The sequence below is a fragment of the Elaeis guineensis genome, chromosome 5 (genome assembly GCF_000442705.2).
Source record: "Elaeis guineensis isolate ETL-2024a chromosome 5, EG11, whole genome shotgun sequence".
NCBI classification, from domain to species: Eukaryota; Viridiplantae; Streptophyta; class Magnoliopsida; order Arecales; family Arecaceae; genus Elaeis; species Elaeis guineensis.
Genome location: NC_025997.2, coordinates 124,306,280 through 124,330,975, shown reverse-complemented (window position 1 = coordinate 124,330,975; position 24,696 = coordinate 124,306,280). Strand labels below are relative to the sequence as shown.

At 39.4% G+C, this 24,696-nt stretch overlaps 1 protein-coding gene across 1 annotated transcript; it reads right to left on the bottom strand.

Moving 5' to 3' along the window:
* Positions 1-5,848: 5,848 nt before the first annotated feature.
* LOC105045971 (expansin-A2) lies at positions 5,849-7,626 on the bottom strand. The gene is made up of 3 exons (XM_010924431.4): positions 7,387-7,626; positions 6,962-7,274; positions 5,849-6,578 (listed from the first exon to the last, which is right to left on the bottom strand). The coding sequence occupies exons 1-3, from the start codon at positions 7,532-7,534 to the stop codon at positions 6,275-6,277; spliced, it is 765 nt and encodes a 254-aa protein (XP_010922733.1). The 5' UTR covers positions 7,535-7,626; the 3' UTR covers positions 5,849-6,274.
* Positions 7,627-24,696: the final 17,070 nt, after the last annotated feature.

The following is a 24,696-nucleotide window of genomic DNA, read 5'->3' as shown; positions in this document are numbered from 1 at the left end:
CCTTCGATCGAGCTCTCTGTCTTCATTTCACTGTTGCCCAGTCACCTCTCTGACTTGACCGTCGGAGGGTCCCCGCCGGAGCCGCCTTCGGTCAGTGTGAACTTCTCGTTTTTGCAGGTGCCCGTTCCCCGACGATCGGACGATGAGGCGATTGGCCGCAACAATGTCAGTGCTAAATATGCATGACAATAATGAAATATTCCAAGTGTGATCGGGCAAAATAAAATCAGTCACATGATAAGCAGATAGATCATAATCAACGTTAGTAAAAGAAGGCCAAAGACGTAACGGTATATTGGAAATCCAAGGATCAGTCCAGATGCTCCATTTCCTGTAAGCCACATAAATTAAAATTGAATATTTTTTCCCACCGAACATATTTTACTCTAAATAACTGATCAATGAGCTGGCTTATAGTAGGAGATCCAAGTCCTAAATCGATATTTAGGTGAGACCAATTGAGCCCATAAGGAGCTGGGTTGCAACACCAAATTTGCAGCCAACTTGTCCAATAGGATGTTTTGCACATTTCAAAGAGAATGAAACCCCAAGCCTCCGACCTTTTTTGGGAACAAATGGTGGCCCAAGAGATAGGATGTAACCCTTTCAAGTCTGAGGCATGGCCCGATAAAAAAGACCGAAACTCTTGTCCAATTTGCTTAAGCGTGCCAAGAGGGGCAGGGAGCGAAAATAGCATATATAGTGGAATAGAGGACCAGACTGATTGTAAAAGGGTTGCTCTCCCCGCAAAGGAGAGAGCCTTCCACTTCCACATCATAATTCTGCCCATAATTTTATCCATAAGAATATTCAAGTCAGCAGGAGCAAGCTTATTATCCGAAATAGGCACCCTAAGATACTTCCAAATTCCTCATTTACGTGCCATACAAAAAATGGAAGAGATAAGATGTTTTACAGCAGGAGGGGTTGAAGGACTAAAAATAAGGTAGGATTCAGAAGAATTAACCTGCTGGCCCGAAAATGAGCAGTAGGCCTCTAGTATGATCTTTAGAGATAAAGCATCACGGGCAGTTACCCTAGTAATAAGAAGACAATCGTCAGCAAAAAGTAAGTGTGAAATGTGAGGATCATGCAGACGAGGAATATAAGGACGAAGCAACTTGGCTTGCACTGTGGCATGTAAAGTAGCAGAAAAGATTTCAGAGCAAAAGATAAATAATAATGGCGACATAGAGTAACCTTGATGCAAACCACAAGAGGCTCCAATCCAGTCCGTAGGATATCCATTAACAAGAAGAGCATATTGCGGGTAGCAAATACAAGCCAAGATCCAGTGAATAAATTGATTTGAAAAGTTGAAGTACTGCAATACATGAGTCAAGAAAGACCACTGCACCCGGTCATAGGCTTTCTCCATATCCATCTTGACCGTTAAAAAACCCTTGGATGAAGAAGCATGCTCAAGAGAATGCATGAACTCTTGGGCTATTAAGATATTTTCAATAATACTACATCCACCAATAAATGCTCCATGAGTAGAGGAGATTAGAGGAGAAAATAAAGGCTTCATCCGATTGTGTAAGATATTTGCCACCACCTTATAAATTGTATTACATAAATTGATCAGACGAAAGTCAGTAGGTAGAGTAAGATTATCAGTTTTAGGTATCAAAGTGAGATAGGTAAATTTCCAAGACAACAACATAGTTGATTTAGTAAAGAAGAATTGCACCCCCTGAATCACCTCTCTTGCAATAAGGTGCCAAAAGTCCTGAAAAAAGAAGCTGGAAATCCATCTGGCTTCAATGCCTTATCAGCTTTTATATTATGGACGGTAATAAATACTTCCTTTTCTATGATAGGAGAAGGGAGTAATTGATATTGATCATTAGAGATAACCAAAGGCAGAGCTAGCAACCACAAATCATCTGCTGTATGATTAACCTGCCAACGATTAGCAAAGTGCTGAAGTAGAACATTCCGAATAACTTGGTCCTCATAAATCCATTGTCCACTGCTATTTTTTAATGCAGAAATTTGGTTGCGTCGCCTTCGAATTATAATTGATCGATGAAAAAACTGTGTTTCGATCTCCTAATTATAGCCATTGGACTTTGGCCTCCAAAATGACTCTTGCATAGATAGAATCAGAGTATACTCACGTAGCAGACGTAAGAGAGTCATATAAGAATCATGATCAAAACAAGGAGACTGCGATTCCATAGTTTGAAGGGTCAAATTATACTGATTCAACTCTTCTCCTCTTGGAAATATATTACCAACCTTATACTTATTTCATTTACGCAGATTTGTTTTGACTTGCTCAAGCAAAATAGAGAGACGCTCATCTGATGAACAGTGATCGGCTCCTGTCCAACTCCTCTGAACAACCCACTGTACACCCGGACATAGCTTCCAAAAATTTAGATATCGAAATGGAATAGAGAAATGTGGTACATAGCCTCTAAGAATGAGTAAAATAGGAGAATGATTTGATACAAATCGAGGCAAATGTTGGAGCTGAGTTTTTGAAAATATTTCCAGCCACTGCATAGATGCAAAAGCACAATCCAATCTCTCCCAAACCACAGATGCTACCATTTGATTGTTGCACCAAATAAATTTAGACATTTCATGACCCAAATCAATAACTACATTTGAAGATACCAACGTGCAAAATTCTTTAACATCACGGTCAGCTTTAAAAAATCTACCTCCCATCTTATCACGAGAATAAAGTAGACAATTAAAATCACCCATAAATACAGTAGGAAGGCCTAAAGATAGAACCTGAGAAGCAGTATTCCAGACAAGCCATCTATCCCTTCCATGAGTACTAGCATATACAATACCTAACAGCCACGAAGAAGATCCAGGGGAAGAAATAACACCGGTACATAACTGTTTATCAGAATGTTAAAAATGCACAAGCCCAAGGTCCTGACGCCAAGCAACAATAATACCCCCTGATCTCCCTTGCCAATGAACCATATATAAATCCCATCGTGGACCGAACATACATTGAATACGATGCAAAGCATCCATTTCCACTCTAGTTTCTGTAAGGGCAAAAATATCAGGCTGAAATTTACGTAGTAGAGACTTAGTTTATTTAACAAATGGGGGTTTTGCACCCCCCCTACAATTTCACATAATGATTTTCGTTGATGATTATTGGAAGTTGGATGCTGAGCATCAGTACATTGATCAGTCAACGCTGACCTTACAGACTGGGTACCCTGCATATTCCCACACCCCTCAAATTCTGAAGCCCCGAAGACTTCATGTACCACAAAGTCATGAGCATGAGGATCCGCATCCTGGTGTCCTGATTGCACATTTTTTGTCCCATGCATAGAGGTAGAAACCAGTGATGACCCATCCAGCCTCACGGGGTTGGTCATCACCGACTCCTTTTTTTCGTGACTCTTTAGTATATAAAACCAGAGGTTTAGAAACATCTGCAGTGGGTTGGGCCTGTTCCTCACGAATGATAACCTTAGATTGTGGGGGAGAAGATGAAGCGGTCGACTTATTATTTGGAGACCTCTTACGTTTTTCCTTATGAGCAACATCTGCCGGCTTGAAGGAAGATGATGGTTCAGCCCCATGTATTTGCGTTGGTTCATCAGTAGGAGTTATATCCTGATCAGCCAATGATGTAAAATAGGAAGCACTAGCCATAGATACAGACTCATGATTGGTTGCAGCACTTTTAACAAAATGTTTTGATGCTACCCTTTGGGGATTAAGCCACGGTGAAGATAAATTTGGAGCAAAAGAAGAAGATCTATTACCCTCCTTATTCGGACTCGGTGTGTTAACAGGGACGCGAGCAGCTCGAATCCAGGGCCCAAAAACTAGATCAGATGAATTGTGTGGTTTATGAGTACACTGCCGATAAGTATCCATAGTAACTGCAATACATCCACAAATATAGCGGATATCCAAAAGATCTTCATAGATAAATTCTTGCTAGATAATCTGATTGTTTATCTGAAGCTCGGTACCCGAACAAATAGGACGAGATAGATCCAATTGGATACAAATCCGAGCAAACCCAAAACGAGCTGAATTTTCTGTCCAAATATCCAAAAATCTAGATTTGCCTGCACGAGCAGCAATCTTCAAAATCATATCCTTGTCTCAAACGTCTATTGGTAAATCTGGCAAGCGTAGCCATATGTTGACAAACTGAATGGAGTCTTTGGATGGTTTGAAATCCGACCTTTATTTCTCTAAAGCCAACAGTTGTCCAGCCAAAGTCCAAGGGCCAATCGCCAAAATACAATCTCGAACCTCCTCCGTGGGCAAACAAAACAGTAAAAATGCTTCAGACAAAGGAATAACCTGGAAGTCCCCCGTCACCTGCCAACGGTTCTTCATCTCCTTCTGAACAAATTTAACAACAAATCATTGCTCAAGGAATTTGCCCACCAGAACCCCAACTTATTTCTCTTCGCAGTACGCTGCAATTCGCCTTCAGAAAATACAACCAAATCGGAGAATTTGGCCTCCAACATAGAAATGTCTTCTGATGTAGGCCCAGGCATTTACTACCGAAAACGCCTACTCCCTTGAACTACCTGAGCCCAGGTACGAGTAGGCGAAGACGATTGACTGCCATATGAAGAGAAAGGCGAAGTAGAGTCCTTAACTTGCATATCCGGTCAGGTGGTTGGTTGCTCGCGGGTAGGCAATCTGGGAGGAGATGCCACCACCCCTTTGCCTTTCTCATGAACTAACTGCCTTTGGAGGATGACTTGATGGCATGGCTGTAGAATCCCCCACAGGAACCTCCTTTGCTGAACTATGAATATCCAAAACCCTGCTAGAAGCAAGGGAAAACTGGAAAGCCGAACGCGTGGACGACCCATTTGCATGACTTTCTCTCCCTTCTTTTTCTTTGCGTCGCTCAAGCAGGAACTAAAGTCTATGCGGATTCAAACGCAAATATTAAGCATGGCGGACTTAAATCAAAGCATTTTGTTTTGCTATTTTCTGTCTTCTTTTTTTTTTTTGTTCTTGATAATCTTAAGATTTTTATTTCAAGATTTATGCATGCTTGGATTATACAGTAATAGTTCACTACTTGCTGATCTTGCGCATACCGGGCGGCTCAATTCATGAAGTAGCACATTTCAATTTGTGAAGCATTACTATAACAACGTACGTGGCATTAACTTGTCAAGCTACATATTTCCATGGAGAAGTGTAAAAGTATGACGTGACGTGGTGCCGCAAGTAATTTACATTCACCGAAAAGTTTGTTCATCATTTGTGACATTGGTGGACGTCCTCAAGTCTCAAGAGACCATTTAAACGACGGATCGGCAATACCAACCCTGGACCAAGGATATTTAATCCAAATTAGTATTACGTGGCTCCATCATCCGTTCTCCAATTGAGTTCGTCAAAACTCTACCACACAATTAGAATAAAGAAAAGTAAATTAGGTCACATGAACGTTTAGGCTGTCACATGAAACTTACCACCAAAATTTTAATGGAGAAAGGGACATTGGTTCCTCCCACGCATGACACCAAACAAGGATAATGGTAACACGAACCACTGGATCTCTTTCGCAGCCTCCGATCTGTCGTAGTGATCTAAATGCCTTCCTAAAGAAAAAAATGTCAAAGAAAAGATTTAGCGAGAAAGCCGTGGCAGCTTGTCCGGCAGCTTGTCCTCTTCCTCGATTAAGTTCTTGTCGCATTTATATATCTGCTCGGTAATAACGGTTGACGTATCCGATGAAGTTATTCTCGTAAAAGGAAAAAGCTACCCATCAAACATCTCAAGAGCTCACCCAAATTTTACATAGAGTCCTCGTAATAAATACTGCAAGAGAGGATAATAACGTAGAATGAAAAATAACAAACCTCTGTAATACTTATAGAACACTTTGTTACACAAATAGCGGTCTACAATAGCATTCTCACAAACATACTTGAAGTACAAGAGTTTGGTCCCCACAGACATCTAGATCCATGCGATGAGGACCGAGGGCTACCAAACAAACTAGACCACCCAACTTCCCTATGCCTACAATCCCTAGCCTTGGCATCTTTCCAAAAGGCAAACCTATGTACCAATAAGACGCCGAAAACAATTATACATCTATCCGTATCCATCTATATATACCGAGTAGTAGGCATTGCGGGTGCTTAGTGAAAGCTACCCCAGCATATATAGCCAAACCTCTCAACACAACACAATAGGCTTCTTCCTACTTAATCCAATATTAAAAACCAATGCAAATGGTGCGACAAAGAAAAAATATCGATAATTAGCCTAGCAAGTCCTGGACGCTTTAGAATTGGTCCCCTTCGAAGGTCTGCCCGAAATGCCAGCCGGCGGGCACGACATCGTAGCTGGTGACGGTCCTCCCGTCGCTGGTGGTGACTCGGAAGGAGAGGCTCTGTCCATCGAGGTATGCGTTGCTTTGCCAGTTTTGTCCCCAGTTTTGTGACATCGCCTGCCAGCCAGTCTTGGATCCCTTGATGGACACGGCATGCACGTCGCCGGCACCCGCAACATTGGTGACCAAGACCAAATTGAAGTAAGAGTGACCATTAATGGTGAATCTAATCCCACCCTTCTTCACACATGGCACCCTACAGGGGGATATCATTAACATGGTTAAAGAACTCATTGCATGCTGAAAATATTTGGTGGATCATGGATAAATTATACTGAACAATATATCTTTCTCATTAGCATGGCATCAGTTGATATCATAAAAACTATGCAACAATGATATTTGATAAACCCAGCTAGAGCCATATTGTTGAGAATGACATGACACCTACAACTGGCTCTAGCCAACTGTGAGGAACTGGTATCGGGGTCAAGCCTATGAACCCACCACCAGATGACCAAAACTTGGACCTCACCCAGACACAAAAAGCAGGACAATTCGGTTGATTTCTGTTAGAAAACTTAGGATCATGTGTCGATTTTTTGAACTCGTGGACTCGGTGAGTAACACGGGGCTTACCTTCTGAAGGACACGGGCACGATCCCGGCACGGTATTGAGCGATCCGGAGGAAGGCAGGCTCGGCCAAGTCAAAGTGCTGGCGAGGGGGGTTGCACCACCCTCCATTGTCGTTGGCAAGGGCATAATTTGGAGGGCAGAAGTTGGTGGCAGTGACCACAATGGTCCCCGGCAGGCACCACTTGGGGTCGTCGTCGCACCTCAACTCGTAGCACGACCCACAGCTGAGGCCATTGTTGAACAGTGCCGTGCTAAGGGCGGCGGAGCTCGTGCCATAACCTTGGCTATAGAGGTTGCCATAGCCACAAGCACCTCCTATAAAGACATAGAATACTCCCATTAGAATGATTTATCAACCATATTCCCAAAACTTTCATCAATGATCAATAATTGGACATTATTAGTGCAAATGTGTAAGCTTAATTACCCATTGTTCCCGATGCATCGCCGCCACCGTAGAACGTGGCATGCGCACTCTCCCAATCGGAGTCCCCGAAAATACTGTGCACAAAGAGGGAGAAAGAAGAGAGGAGGAGGAAGAGAGCATTGGAGAGAGAGCAGCTTGGGACCCCCATTGGAGAGGCTTTGAGAGAAATGGAGCTAAGAGAAGAGAGACAGGAAAGGTGGGGTTCAAGAGTGTGTCTGGTTTTGCTTGTAAGGGGAAGTGGGAGGGAGGTGGTATTTCATATTTATAGAAGAGGGTGGGGTGGGGGATTTTCCTAAATCCCTTTGTATACGGAGACAAGTTGGCCGTTCTCGCGAGTCGAGTCCGAGCCCGCAAGGCTTGAAACAAATTGCAGTAAAGAACAAATCAAAACGCACATGAGCTGTCTGGGTTGAGGGCGAATTGGTGAGGTCACGTGCCCCTCCCCCACCCACCTGCGTCTTGCAACCGTTTCTCCTCGCGTCACCTTCCAAGTCATGCCACATTAATACATGTACATTAGATTAACTAATGTAATGCTGCTACATTTTACAAAAACCAAGCTTAGTTAAACCCTTAAGAAAAAGGGAGAAGAGAAGCCATCCTTATCCATTCACTACTACCATTGGGAACTTCCAATATGCACAGAAGATGTAGCCTCTAAGAGTTGGAGTTACAACTGCCAACAAATTATATATATATATATATATATATATATATATATATATATATATATATAAAAGATAGATTTAGATAAAATTGATTAAATTTAGACTCAAATCTAATCAAATTAAAATTAAATAATAGGTGTCCTATATCAATGATTCAAGTTATTGGATGTAATTTATTATCTCAAAATTGCTTGTACACAAAAAATCATATGATTTGAAAATCCCTAACCAATGCATCAACTAATCAAAAAATATATCAAATACAATTTTATTTAGATTGTCTAATTTTGGACTACTTGATACATAGGCTAGGGATTTCAAAACCATATAATATTTTATGTACAAGCAGTTTTGAAGTAATATATTACATTCAACGGTCTGTATCATTGATGTAAGATCCCCATCATAGAGTTTTGATCTAACTGGATTTGAACTCAAATCCAGTCGATCTAATTCTAATCTAGTGCTCTCTCTCTCTCTCTTTATATATATATATATATATATATATATATATCAAAAAAAATGGTTTCACTTGTAGCATCATAGCTTATTTCATGGAGTAGAATTTCACCAGAGTAACTGCAAGGTTCGACTCAATCACCCACCATCATTGGAGCATCAATGAATACAAAGAGATTGAGGGGGTGTTTGGTTCACAATCAGAATCAAAATGAGAATGAGAATCGAAATGGCTTAGAATCGAAATCGAAATGGCCAAATTCTTCGAAGCATTTAGTTCATGATGAGAATCGAAATCGAAATTAGAATTGGAATGAAAAATTGAATCCACAGAGGAGAGTAGGGATTGAATTCTATATAGATTGAGCCATTTTTATTTCACTTCGAAATTGGAATCGGAATGAGACTCCTCCCAACCAAATGATTGGAATAGGAGTAATCTATTTCGATTTCGATTTCAAACCCTCACTCCCCCCAATCAAATACTCCTTGAATGCTTTGTTCCATCATCTATGATTAGCTAATGCGTGACACATGGGTGATTGAATTTGATTGTCTGGTTAAGAAATTATAACGAACAAACTAGAATGGCCCTTGACTCTGTTTTGGCAGTCCTTTCTGGATGTTAAGCACTCGTATCTCAATTATAATGGAACAAACTATCTCAATTGCTTATTGAACAGTACGTTTGGGGAGTCAGATTCTCGTTGAAAGTAGTAACTCAACAATCTCACTCAGTCCTGTGACTTTGTCATCTGTGGTATGGCTCCTACACTAAAAGCAATACATGACAAAGAGCACATGGGATTATACAAACAAATGCACATGTCTACGTCACTGTTTATTTAGATAAATATATGCAAAAAAGAGTTGCATAAATTTCGTAAGGATTAAAATATATGGATCAAGTAGGTTAACATATCTTTGGGGGGTCTACAAACCTGAAACCATATCAACGAACTTCTCAATTAATAATAAGATGTCAATGTTTCGGGACCACATTGGATACACCAAATCCACATGGACAATGAAATTTCATGACACCTTTTCCTTTACACAAGAATAAAAAATACAATCCATCTTGATTCATTAACGAAACAGACAAACGTATTGGCTTCTCTCTTTTTTTTTTCTTTTTTTTTACCTTTCATTTAAAAAAACTTTAAAGTTATGTTTGATAGCTGACAATCTATTCAGATTGCTGACAATTTAATGTGGTACTTTGAATCACTGTATTTAATATGCTTTTTGGATGATAATCCAAATTGTCTTGCCAATTTAGATTGTCTCATAGGAGGCAATCTCTATTACCTTTGGGAGGAATGGCTATTCAGATTACCACTTCTTTGAAAATATTGTAATAAAAATTTTGAACAAAATTATCTCTTAAAAAAATTACACAAAACCCATTGCCCACTCTCTTGCCTCCACGTGCACTTCTGGTCCATGACTCTTCTATTTTTCTTTGCTTATCTACGACTCCTCTGCCCTTGTCCCCCACCACTGCTCATGGCTTTTCTATACCCATCTCCACCACTCCTATGGCTCCACACATGCATGCCCCCTCTCCACACCCCAGTGTTCGTAATTTTTCACACCCCTTAGTTTGCAATTTTTTCGTACCATCACCACATCCATATTGCTCCTATTATTTCTCATCAGAAAAAAAAGAAGAGCATCTGGATAAAATTATTGAAGGTATTTTGAAAATTTGATTTCGTATTACCGATAATTTGATTGTCATACCAAATATATCGATAAATTTTTTTAATAATTTTATTATAATATTATCTGTATATATTAAATATAATAATTAATATTATTAATAATTTAATGATGATAATTTATTTTAAAAATAATTTATATTATTTTTTAAAATTATCTAGTGATGCATCAAACGCAACTTAGGTTCATCTACTAGAAATACTTTGCGGTAGCATTTGGAGTTGGAACTGTAGCAGGATTTTGATTGGTCTTTAGAGAGGTCATCGAGTCCGGGTGGGATTCACATGAAGGGGTGGTTAATTTGGTGGGGAAAACGTGATGCCGGTGAGCAAAACGGCCAGTTTGGGGTCTTGGTCAGAGTTGCAACGTTGCAAGATGACCCGTATCCGCAATCACGCATCACTTGCTCCCCCGCGTGACGCGGACTACCGTGGATTCCGCGGGATAAACAGTAGGGATGACCTCAGATCAACGATGAGCCTCCTCTAAGATTTTTCAGATGTTGCTGCCTCCATACCAGATTTGTGGGGGCAGAAAATCAAAAATATTATTTTCCTCCGACTGTTTACGCGGAAAAAAAGTTACTATAAAATATTATAAAACTTCATCAGAAAAATTGAAGGGATTAACGTTGGAAGCAAAAAGATAGATGAGAGGTGCAACCACTTGAACATCGTTATATGTCGATACATCAAAAGCATTTTTTGTTTATATCATTAATAAACTTGATGTCAGCATTGAAAATAAAACGGATATTAATATATATATATATATATATATATATATATATATATAATTTGATAAATATAAATATAGATATAAATATTAATCTGCTATTAAAATTTTTATCTATTTTTTAAAATGAATATAAATGCCGATAGTGCAGATACAAATACAAATATAAATCAAATAATTAAATTTTATAATCATAAAATCATAAAAAATTACTAAGTGGATGATAAATTAAGTTAAAAATATTTTAATATAAATATATATATTTTAAAAAATTTATGAGTGTTATATAAAATTAAATAAATTTACAAATATAATTGGATATTTGGATATGAATTAAATAGCTGTATATCAATATTTATATTTATTTTATTTATTTTTTGGGTAAAGTATGGAGTTGTTATTCAGTACAAGCTGATAGCCATAAGGATGAAGTAAAAATAGAGCCAGAAAGCACAAAACCAGGCTCAGTCAACGGACACAAGAGTTGAACATGTGATACTGCACATAGTAATCTGAGTACACGAAAGAAAAAAAATCTGTAACAAAATATTGAGATAAATCCTTGTAGATAAAAGTATTAATTGATACTCAAATTTTTATATATATTTGGATAAATTTTGATATAAAAATAAATTTAAATAAATATTATTTATTAGATATTGTTGTTGTAAGGCTCTAGAGACGAGGTCGGTAATGAACCGAGCTATAGAGTTAGGATTGAGCAGATCTGAATCGCAAACAAAATCTGCAAAAGAAGTTTTAAAATCGTGAGATATCCTCTGATTTAGGATCCTCTAATACTTAAGTTAGTCAGGATCTTAAAAATAGATGATGAAAATAGAGAAGTAGAAAATAAGAAACCAGAGTTCGAGAGTAGAGAGAAATGGAGAGAACTCTGGTTCCTCGATGAAAAATTTGGATTTACCTCCAGGAGAGCATCCTATCTCTCTTCACACAAAGGGAGCTCGTTTAGGCCTCAAAGAAAGTTTGTTAAGCTGTTACAGATCTGTTAGGCTGTTAGATTGTTGTAACATAATAACCAATTGTGTAGAGATCGTGGGGTGACTGTCCATATGGCAAATAAATTGGAATACAACTGGAAGACAGTTACGGCTGAATTGAATGACAACTGTCAGATAATCATCTGTAGATGCGGTGGTACGTCGGTAACAGACCAATGTGAAATAGCTGACATCAATAACTATCTGGATATTATGCTTTTGGTGTTAATAATCAAATCAGCCAACAACCGAAATAAGATGATGGAGATTGAAAATAAACTAAAGTGAGCTGAAGCTTGTAAGCAATTCTAGATTAAGTCGATTAACAGATAATACTGAAAAGGCAGATCGATTTTTATTAGGATTTGACGCCTCGAGATTCAGCCCACATTGAGCCCACAGCGAGGTTCGCGGCGAAAAATGGAGTCCAACGAGACCAAGATCACCTGAAAAGAAGCTCGGATGGAGGAGATACGAGCTTTCGAAGTCGGCACGAAAATCGAGGCGGTGGAGGATCGCCGGCGACCGGCGGCGGACGGCAGCAGCGCGGCCGCAGGCGGCGGCGCACGGGACGCGCGACCCAGGCCCGCGCATGGGGGGGCCTGCGGCCCAGGCGGGCGCGCGGCCCAGCCGGGCGCGCGGCCCAGGCGAGCGGGCGCGCGGCCCAGGCCCGCGCGCGCGGGCCGGCTCAGGCCAGCGGGCTTGCTGGCCCTTGCCCCGGTCCACCGTGGACCAAGTGGTCCACGGCGCGGTCTGTGGACCGCATGGGCATTTTTCACGCGTTTCTCGCGGTCCACGGCCCTATTTCATGGACCGGAGCACGATCTAAGGGCCGAGGACGCTCCCGGTCTTGATCCGACGGTCAGGAGGGTTTCTTGGCTTTGTTTAGGACTCCTAATCCCTCTTTAATCATGTTTTAAGTCTCGTTTAAGCCTTTAAAAGGCCTGTGACGAAACAGAAGGTTGTGGGTTTCGGTTTCTCGCTGCCGTACGAACCGAGAAGAGAGAGAGGGGGGAGAGCGCTATGAGAGAGGAGCAGGAGGCTCCTGGACAGCAGTCGCCAGGCTCTTCAGGGGTTCAGGGGGGTCTCCAAGAGAGAGAGAGCTTTTGTGAGGGAAACTTCATGTGAGAGAGAATTGGGTGTACAAGGGTTGAGGGTGAGGTCTCCTCTTGTAAAATTTTCTTTTCATAATGAAGTTTGCATGCCCCCTGGAGGCGAGCCCTTTTGTGGCTGATCCACGTATTTTGATTGTTTTTCCTTTTGTTTTGTTTCTTCTTTCTTCCTGCTGCATCGCGTGGTACTGAAAGGATCTTGGGAGGTGGTGTCCTAGCCAGACATCCACCCAACAAGTGGTATCAGAGCAAGGCGGTACAAGGACGCAGATTGCAGTGGTGGTGAGCAAGACTGAAGATGGAGAAAACAGGAACAATCAAGATGGAGATCAACCAGTTTGATGGTAAGAGCAATTTCTCCTTGTGGCAGGCAAGGGTGAAGGACGTACTCATCCAACAGGGGTTGATCGAAGCTCTCTTGTGCGATGAGAAGCCGACCACCATGGAGGTGCGGGATTGGAAACGGCTACAGATGCAGGCGGTGAGTACCATCCGCATGTACCTGGCGGATGAGGTGGTGATCCATGTGCTGAGCGAGATTTCTCCGACGGTGCTGTGGTCGAAGCTCGAGGAGTTGTACATGGCGAAGTCTCTCACCAACACTCTTTTCCTCTGAAGGCAGTTTTACCAACTGCGGATGACTGAGGGACAGAGCGTGCAGGAGCATCTGAGCCACTTCCAGAAGATCCTCACCGACCTTCTCAGCGTTGGCGAGAACGTTGAGGAGAAGACCAGGGCGCTGGTTTTGCTGGCGTCGCTTCCCCCTTCGTACGAGTCCTTGGTGACTGCTCTTCTAGTGGGGAAGAGCACTATCAAGATGGACAAGGTCACCGCGGCGATACTCCAGAACGATGTTCTCAGGAGGGAGAACCCAGCTTCGAGCTCAGGTGTCGATAGCTCAGCTTTGGTGGCTTCTGGAGGTGCAGGAGGCGGTAGACGGAGCGACAGGAGATCGCATCGAGGGCGGTCTAAGTCCAGGAGGGACTTGAGCAAAACCAGGTGTTACCGGTGTGAGGAGTTGAGGCATCTAGCCAGAGATTGCCATCAACTGAAAAATCGGACGGTGGCTGCTGTAGCGACGGCCGACAGTGATTTAGATGGAGATGTCTTTGAGATATCTAACGAGGTATCTACTTCTTCCCAGCGGTGGATATTAGATTCTGCATGCCCCTATCATGTGTGTTGCAGAGAAGAGCAGTTTGACTCCTTGGAGAACAGTGAGAGCACTGTATATCTGCCGGATGGATCGAGCTGTGCGATCAGAGGCATTGGGACGGTCAGTTGGAGGACACATGACGGTGCAGTGAGGAGATTGGGGGAGGTCCGATACATACCCGATTTCAGACGGAATCTTATCTCACTTAGCAGACTGGATTCGAGAGGCTACAGGACGGTAGCTGGTGGAGGAATCCTGAGGGTGCTACGCGGCGATAGGATTGTGCTGGAGGGAAAGAAGGGGAGCAGAGGACATTATTACCTGACAGAGAGCCCAGTGCGAGGTGGAGCATCGGGAGCCAGGTGGAGCCCAGAGCGAGGTGGAGCTCCAGGAGGCGGATCGGGCATGAGACAGGAGACTCGGAAGGACGAGAGGCGACGTCGCAAGGTAAGATTCCTATTGCCGCAGGATGATGCCCCGAGCAGGTCTCAGGTCAGGAGGAGCACAGCATACGACGGAGATGGGATCGAGCAGCCTGGCTCGACTCCCATGTTTGCCCATCCATGATCAGCAGGCGATTGCCCCAGGGCATGGGGGCGAGGAGATCCAGAAGCTCTCGGAGTTTGGAGGAGGCCGAATATCGAGTCGAGGTGGAGATTGTTAGGATTTGACGCCTCGAGATTCAGCCTACATTGAGCCCACAGCGAGGTTCGCGGCGAAAAATGGAGTCCAACGAGATCAAGATCACCTGAAACGGAGCTCGGATGGAGGAGATACGAGCTTTCGAAGTCGGCATGAAAATCGAGGCGGCGGCGCGCAGGACGCGCGACCCAGGCCCGCGCACGGGGGGGGCTTGCGGCCCAGGCGGGCGCGCGGCCCAGGCGAGCGCAGGCCCACGCGCAGGCGCGGCCTAGGCCCGCGCGCGTGGGCCGGCTCAGGCCAGCGGGCCTGCTGGCCCTTGCCCCGATCCACCGTGGACCGGGTGGTCCACGGCGCGGTCTGTGGACCGCGTGGGCGTTTCCCACGCGTTTCTCACGGTCCACGGCCCTATTTCGTGGACCGGAGCGTGATCTAAGGGCTTCCGGTCTTGATCCGACGGTCAGGAGGGTTTCTTGACTTTGTTTAGGACTCCTAATCCCTCTTTAATCATGTTTTAAGTCTCGTTTAAGCCTTTAAAAGGCCTGTGACGAAACAGAAGGTTGTGGGTTTCGGTTTCTCGCTGCCGTACGAATCGAGAAGAGAGAGAGAGGGGGGAGAGCGCTGTGAGAGAGGAGCAGGAGGCTCCTGGACAGCGGTCGCCAGGCTCTTCAGGGGTTCAGGGGGGTCTCCAAGAGAGAGAGAGCTTTTGTGAGGGAAACTTCATGTGAGAGAGAATTGGGTGTACAAGGGTTGAGGGTGAGGTCTCCTCTTGTAAAATTTTCTTTTCATAGTGAAGTTTGCATGCCCCGTAGAGGCGAGCCCTTTTGTGGCTGATCCACGTATTTTAATTATTTTTCCTTTTGTTTTGTTTCTTCTTTCTTCCTGCTGCATCGCGTGGTACTGAAAGGATCTTGGGAGGTGGTGTCCTGGCCAGACATTCACCCAACAATTTTGAACCGATGTAATCTGAGAGAATATTTATTTTAGATAACAATTTGATGCTATGTGTGCAGATAATAATGAAGGCGGACAATATACATCAATAGAGATATACCTAAGGGGGTGACAATAAAATGCTGCTACCTTGGACCCACCTAAACCTTCACCCCGCAATAAGATGGCACCGACTGTTTTTTTTATCCTCCGTGCATTGCACATAGAATCATTTGGAAATGTTACCGAGTGGCCTTTGCTCATGATGTTTGAGGCATACACGTTGTGCTCTAACCCCATAAAATAGCTTCTCACATTTAATTATATGTTTCCCGATTGGTAGGTGGGACCATTTTTTGAGAGAAGCTAAGGCACAAACTTCCCCGTATCCTATATACAAACTTACGACTTGGTTTCGTACGTTCCGCTCCCCTTCTTTTCCCCACCCCGGACTCCAGAGACAATGTTTGGGACCATCATGGGGGCAGAAGCAAAATGGTGCAGAGTTCAACGAATCACACAGTATCATCAGATACCCAACCAAAAAGAGATGTTATGGAAGAAAAGTAATCTGTATAAATTCACACAAGTTGTCTTTCTCAAACAATTTTCATAAGTAAAAAGAGAGAGTTTTTGGCCACAATTTTTATGCGTGGTAGTACAGGGGAAGGTATGCGATCACATACCCTGAATATATCAATATCAGACATGACATGTGGATTTTATCCATCAACACCGTCAACAAGAGGCCAAATGGCACAAGGATCCATCGGAAAGGGCGATGTGGTGGTCCCTAGTTAACATGGGTTCGACCATCCCAATAGAATACTCGTCATCACTAGCTTTTTCATGAAAGGTGGATAGAAGACAGGGCAAGTGCAAGTATCCAGATGTTGCCCTCCACAGCTAGATTTCATCTCCCACTGGTATCCATCCCAAGGGCCGGTGTACTTGCAAACACCCATGTGGTGGTGGGCCTTGCCACGATCTAGGCTTGGAAGCTTGCTTGACATTTGAAAATGTATGGGGATAGGGCCAACTACACTTCAATTGGTTTGACACACCACTTGTAATGTGCCAATTGTGGGGTCTCATTACATTGGTGGTTGTTTCTATTCTTCTTTTCTATTATTATTTTAAAAAAAAAATTATTTATAGATACAGCAACAATATTCTTTGGATTACTAAAAATCTCTTGAAGTAATCTTTATTTCTCTGAAATCCAAATTGTCTTCACAAATAAACTAGTGTAGAAATAATTACTTTTAAATTATTCACATGTTTATGATTTATTCGTTCATTATTTTTATGACTAATCAAATTTACCAATATGAGTTACAGATGAGTAATATGTTTCACTAATGGTGTTGTCTTTATTATTGTTTATGCCTGTCTCCCCCATGTTCGTTTTCGTATTAATAAATATAAAAACATTTCGATAATCTTGTACCCTTCATTTTTTTTTTAATTATCTTGACATTTAATGGATTAATATTTTTCTATTCTCATATCTTAGTCGTTTTTTTGGCAGAACTTGCGGACATGGATACAAGTATCTTCCAGCCTCTTCTAGTTCTTGAACCGCAGACAAATCTATCAAAGAACAGACACGCTTGCCAACAAGCGTTGAAAGAAACAAGTGCTAATTTGTTTCTTTTCTCCATGTGCACTCAATTTAACATGATTCAATGAAAGAAACCTCAATTATATCATAACATGACTCTTGTTTCCCATCTAAAGAAGGCTTCGAAAAATCACCGAAACTTGAAAGAAAGAAACAGATGAGGATCACTTTCCAAATACATGTGCTGCGCATGAACATGTAGTTGGCAACCACGCGTGCAAATAGTTGAGGCTGAGTTAATAGCAAGTCCAGGATTTGATTTTTGGTGTAGCATCTAAACTCAACAGGATATGTGTTTGGGGTGTCATCAAGTAAAGCTTTTTGAGCAAAGGAATCGAGTTAAGCTTTAGCAAGCCAAATCAGCATGTAGGATCTCAGGCCAAGTTTGAGCCTCATGTCAACTCCAGTTTGAAGCCAAACTCTGGAGCTAAAAGTTGGCTTGATTGTGATGTTGAGAAAACCTCCCGAGCTCCATCTCAGTGCTATTAAATCTTGACCTGAACCTGAGCTATATAAATGGCAATGTTATAGAGAAGGGAGCCAGAAGTCCACTAGGAAATTCTATACTGCTAAAGCCAAACAAGCGTGAGTTACGCAATTGTTAGGCATGCTTAAACCATTTCAAGCTTGAATATGAAACTCTAGCTCAGCTCATTTATGATTAGAATGAGCATTACTGAAAGGAATGAATTTAAATTGCTTATGAACAGCTCCCTCAATATAAGACCCTATTCACATTTAAGACTTGTTTGGTTCATCAGAAGTGGAGAGAGGAAGAGACAATTTCTGAAAAGTAGAGAGATAATCTCTTTTTTTTTATTGAAATTTTAATAGGAGAGAAAATGAAAAAATCTCTTCCTATGAAAAGATACTTCCCACGTTTCATGAAAAGTGAAAACCTAGAGAAAATGTGGGTTTAGGAACTTTTCACGAAATGAGAAATGATGGTGCTTTTTTTGTTTCCAAAAATATCCTTTTAATGATGATGATAATTTTGTAAATATGTAATTATGGAGCATACAAATTTTCAAAAATATCATTTAAATATCATCCTTATAAATATTAATATTATATTATATTAATATTATCCTAATATTTATATGAATAAATATAATATTTATACTAATATTAATATTATTATATTTATTATATTTTAATATTTATGTTAATATAATATTTTTATTAGTATTAATATAGTTTTTATATTAATATATGAATATTTATATTTATATTATATTATATTTAATATTATATTTATATCTATATTAATAAATTTATTATATTAAAATATTAATATTCTGTTAGTATAATATTAATATATATTAGTATTATATTAATACAATAAATTATTATAATATAATATTATATTATAATATATTAATATTATATTAATATTAATATTAATATAATATTAATGTTTATATAAAATTTAGGAGCAAAAAGATATAATTTTATATTTATTAAGGATATAATAGGTATTCTATATAATTTTTTTTTAAAAAAAAATACTTCACCAAATATAAGCCATTCTATGATAAGCCATTTTTTCATAGTCAACCAAATATAATAAAATTCTACTCTCAAAAAATAATTTATCAAAAAATTATTTTAAAAAAAAAATTTCACAAACCATATGAGCCCTACACTGACTCTTGGATAGCTAATCGAGAGGTGACAAAAGCACCAATATCTACCACGTTGTTTAGTTACTGCTTATTTAAACACATCTTTTTGCTAATATAATTAAAATTCTTATTTAATTTTAAAAAATTAAAATTTAGCATCTTGGTATCAAACTCCATATAGTACTATTCTATTATAATATCAATATATAGTTCAATATGATACAATGATATCCATACATTTAATAATGTTGGTATGGTATAATATATCGTACCGTATGATACGGTACATCCTCTATTGGGTCGGTGTGGCAAACACTAGTAAAAATTGATGAGAAAAAGCTTAAACATGAAGAAAAATGAGGGATGGATAAAATGGAATGAAAAATAAGAAGTGGGAGGCTTACTCACCTGGCTAAAATTATTTCTATTCCTCTCTAAAATATCTTTAACCATGGCTCCCTGGTTAGGGTGCATTGGTACACTACGTCCAACTAGCCAAAAAGTCGAGATATTTGGCTAGGTAAATGGATAACCACCACTTCACTTGCGGACATTGAATAAATAAGTGCAACCTTAATTACCTAGTTATTGTCCAGTCCGTTGTGATTAATTAGCTGGTTATTATGAAAGAAAAATACCGAATTGTTCCCACAAAAATTACCAAGCACAGAGTTATATACACAGCTAAATATAAAACGCACTTCTGAATAGTTGGGGCATAGACTCCTGTATGCACATTGCGGGGGCAGGGGGGGTGCGGGAAAGTGGAGGGAGGAGAAAGGAGAAAACTTTAGTCTCACATCAGTTATGAGTCAGAAATACTATGCCTCATATAGGATGAAAGACTTTCTTTCCCTCAAAAAATATCTTTTAAGGGACAAAATCATGAAACTCATGAGTCAGAGTGGACAATATCTCATGTTATGGATCGAGCCCTTATCCGTAATAATAACGCGCCAGACAATCCCCCTGACTGAGAGGGGCTATTATTGTAGAAGGACTTTAGTCTCACATTGGCCCTGAGTCAGGGGTACTCTACCTCATATATGATGGGAGACCCTTCTTCCCTCAAGAGGCGTCTTTTGGGTCCGAGATCAGAGATAGCCGTAAGATCTGATAGTCGAGAGCATACCAACTGGGCTCAAAGGCTCGACGTATAAGTCACGATATGCTTGAGTGCCAAAACAGATAATATCTCTTGCTAGGATAGAACTGGATCCATCCGTATGAGCCCGGAGTCTCCCATCGACAACACACATGACATCGGTTGATTTAGAGCATGAATTTAAACGGATCACCAAATAAGGCACACAAACTCTCTATAATTTAGGGCATAATAAAGCATAAGACCAACAACACCATCTTTTCTAGTCGGGACCATAGCCACATATATAATTATGACCTTAAAACATTTGTAACACAAAGGCAACAAGACAAATAATGTTAAGATTACAATAATTTTAACTTATATGCAACAGTTTCAAATTTTGATTAACAATATATTACGAACACTAATTGTGCACATTTCAATTTAATAAAGATGTTTCAGCAAAAAAAAATCTCAAACTAAATAAAAATAAGTTGATAATAAATAATTTTATAATCCATAACATTTCATATATAAATTAGATTTTATCATATAAATGCATAATATAAATTATTAATGACATAGCCAAGTAAAAAAAGAATTAAATATATTATGCATTTATCATATAAATGCATAATATAAAATAATCCCTTAAAAAAAATAAATATGGGTAGTTTCCAGATTTAAAGTTCCATACACTAAATAAACATATACAAAAAAAAAATCATGGTACAAATCAAACTCTAGGTCCACCAATACAAGGATTCAATCAAATAAAAAAAAATTAACTTACCAATGTAATTTCTAATTTAAGAATTGTAATGGCTAAACACTTTTTCTCTAAATAAATTTGATCCCAACAAGCTACGAAACAGTGCATATCTCAGTCAAGAAAGCCCTTTACAAGTTTTTCTTCTTCCAAAATCAAGATTCTATATCTTTAAATTCTTTGCACCACTTATTTTTTTTTAGATAAATTATATTTCTGATTCCTAAACTAAGTCAGATTTTCTTAAAAGATCTCTAAACTATAAAAAGCTAAAATTTGTCCCTATACTTTCTGAATTATTTTAATATGGTTCTTTCCAATGATTCGGCCTCTTTCTCTTGCCAAAAATTCTAGCCGGCAATAATCGATGATTATATGGCAAAAAATGTCTAATGAGGATGACATGACATGACGTAACAGATGAAACTTTTAATTTTGCTAACATGATATGAGTTATGACATGGCACCTACTGTAAATTTTTTTTTGAAAGTGTCCTATCATCGAGTGATACGTCATCACTCATAGATGATGTGGCACATGGATAATGATATGACATCTATCATGAAATTTTTTTCAAAAATATCCGATCACTGAATGACACGTCAGCACTCATAGATGACATGATGCATAAGCGATGACATGGCATGGGCGATAACGTGGCATCGACTGAATTTTTTTCGAAAATATCCAATCATTAAATAACACATCAGCACTCATAGATGCCATGGCATAGATGACATGGCACATGGGCAATAACATGGCATAATCGATGACATGGCATGTGCTATGAATTTTTTTTAAAAAATATCCAATCACCGAGTAACATGTCATCATCCATGCCACATCATCACCTATATATAATAGATTATATTTTTTATCTTCTAAGTTTCATAAATGTTCTTATATGATCCTTACACTTTAAAAAATATCTAATTAGGTCCTTTGATTTTCAAGTATGATTTAGTTTAACCTTTCCAGTATGATAGCAGAGAATGTGATGATTCTGATACGGGATGAGTCTTTGGATGCATTTAAAAATCCGAGAATGGCGGCGGTATTCCTAACAGGGAGGTTGGATCCAAATTTAGAGATAGTCTCAAAGCATATCATGTTCGAGGATTTGAAAACCGCCATGATGAATATAGCGACAACAGCAGAAAAGTATGTAGGATCAATGTTCTTAATTTTGCTGTTGTTGAGCTCACTACCGCTACTAAGTTTCTCATTGAAAAAGAATAGATCAATAATTATGATCTATACAACTAAAGATCTCAGGCATTTGCTCCAGCTGAAATAGAATAGATCCCCTAATTAGGATCTCAGCCGATGCTTTGTAGTTTAAAAAATCTCTAATTATGTCTTCTAATATTCAAATATGATTTAATTTAAACTAATATGATTTCGATAGTTAAAACTAATATAAAGAAGTAATACATAAACTAAAAATTAAAAAAAAATTATATCAATAATATATTATTATACTGCTGATTCTAGTCCATCTTTAAGCATACTTTTAACCCATCGTCATTTTCCTCATATCTTGTATCAGAACAGATATAAATATATATATAAAAAAATCTATATCATCATGACTCATATATAATACTGCATCATACGTATCTAACAAAGATAAATATGTACAAGACAAATATAGAGAGTTGGATCTGAACCTAAGAAGAATGAAAAGCAAAAGATGATAAACAAAAGAGAAAGAAACTAATTTATACTTTTCATTCATTTATTCTCTTAGCTCACCTATGCTACTCTAGTCAGAATAAATACTTAAAATCCTTAATTGTATAGTCCATGATTATTGATTTATTCTTTTCAAGAAGAAATTCGATAGCAACAGCAAGCTCGACAACAATAAAATTAAGAATGTCGAATCCGCATACTTTTTCATTGTCGCCACACGGGTGGCAATTGTTTCTGATCCGATAGATATCCGACTTGATTTGACTTGAATGGGATGGATTTTATCCAATCCGATTAAGAGATGGGATGGGTATAGATTTTAGAAAAAATATCTGAAGTAAATTTAGATCAGGTATGGATAATGATATATCCCACCCTGAATCCATCCCGATATATCCTTTATTTAAATTTAAAAACCCCTTCTCTCTCTCATTTATATGAAATCCGCCCCCACCCCTCTCTCTCTCTCTCGTTTACATCAAACTCATGCCGCCCCCGTCCTCCTACCCTCTCTCTCTCTCTCTGTCGCTCAGTGGCCGATGACTCCCCACCCTTGGCGGCAATGGCACGATGTCAGAACCCTAGCCATCATCTAAGCTTCCTTATTTGACTACTCCAATCCTCCCACCTGATCGAGACTCCTGAGGATGGAAAAATCAGAGGAAAGACGGGGGGAAACATATGAAAAATCAACAAAAAATAAGGAAAAGATGGAAAAAATTAACAAGAAAGACCTTTTCCCACATAGATTGATCATTTTTTTTTCCTTTGCAATCTTTTTCTTTTCATTTCATTCTCTTTTTTCGAGATCTATGGGGAAGGAGAGAACCTGAGGGAGATCGGAGGGTTCTTTAGGTTTCAATTGGGATTTTTTTTCTCAAGCTATGGTGGTGTGAGTTGGTCCCAATTGAGGAAGGAGAGCATCTGAGGGAGATCGGAAGGGTTTTTCAATTCGGATTGGGGTTTTTTCTCAAGCATATGGGATTTTGTGCAAGTTATGGCGGTGTGAGTTGGTCCCTTGAGGTTTTGAGAGCTTAATCTTGGTGGAAGCATGATATTTTGTAGGGTTTAGAGATGGTCGAATGGGGTCATCGATGGTAGTAGGGCGGCGACAGAGATGGGGAAAAGAGAGAGAAATTGGTTCGAACATGTCCAACCCATCCTAGGAGTCCCACTTGATACGAGATGGGTACGGAGCAGGTATGAATATAATTTTTTTCTATCGAAGCAAATATGGGTATCGATCTAGCTGATCCATATCCGATCTGTTGCCACATCTAATCGCTACAATATTCATAACAACGATCTTCAGATCTCCAAACCTAATCTACTTTGAGGCCATCTCTAAGTCTAAACCCAATATCATTATTTTAAATATCGCTATCATTTGCGACTTCTTAAATGCGTCCAATGATTCATCCCATATCAGAATCATCACCTTCTTTACCACCATTCTAGAAAGGTTAAACTAAATCATACTTGAAAATCCAAGAACCTAATTAGAGATTTTTTAAGTATAAGGATTATATAAGAATATTTGTGAAGCTTAGAGGACAAAAAATATAATTTATGATATATGAGTGAAAATGTGTCACTTAATGATTGGATACTTTCAAAAAAAAAATCATAATAAATGCCGCATTATCACCCATATGCCACATCATCTATATCACATCATCTATGCGTGTTAACATATCACTTGATGATTGGACACTTTCGAAAAAAATTCTACAACAGATGCAATATCATCACCTATGTCACGTCATTACCCATGTGCCATATCATCTATGCCACATCACCTATAAATACTGACATGTTATTCCATGATTAGATACTTTTAGAAAAATTTCACAGCATATGTCATGTCATCACCCATATTATGTCAACAAAATAAAATTTTTCATCTGTTATACCACATTATCACTCATATACTACATCATCTTCGTCAGACATTTTTCATGACATAAACATCGATTATCATCAGCTGAAATTTTCGATAAGAGAAAATCATCAAGTCTAGGAAAAAGATCACATTAAAACGGTTTAAAAAGTATAAGAATTAAACTTTAGCTTTTTATAAT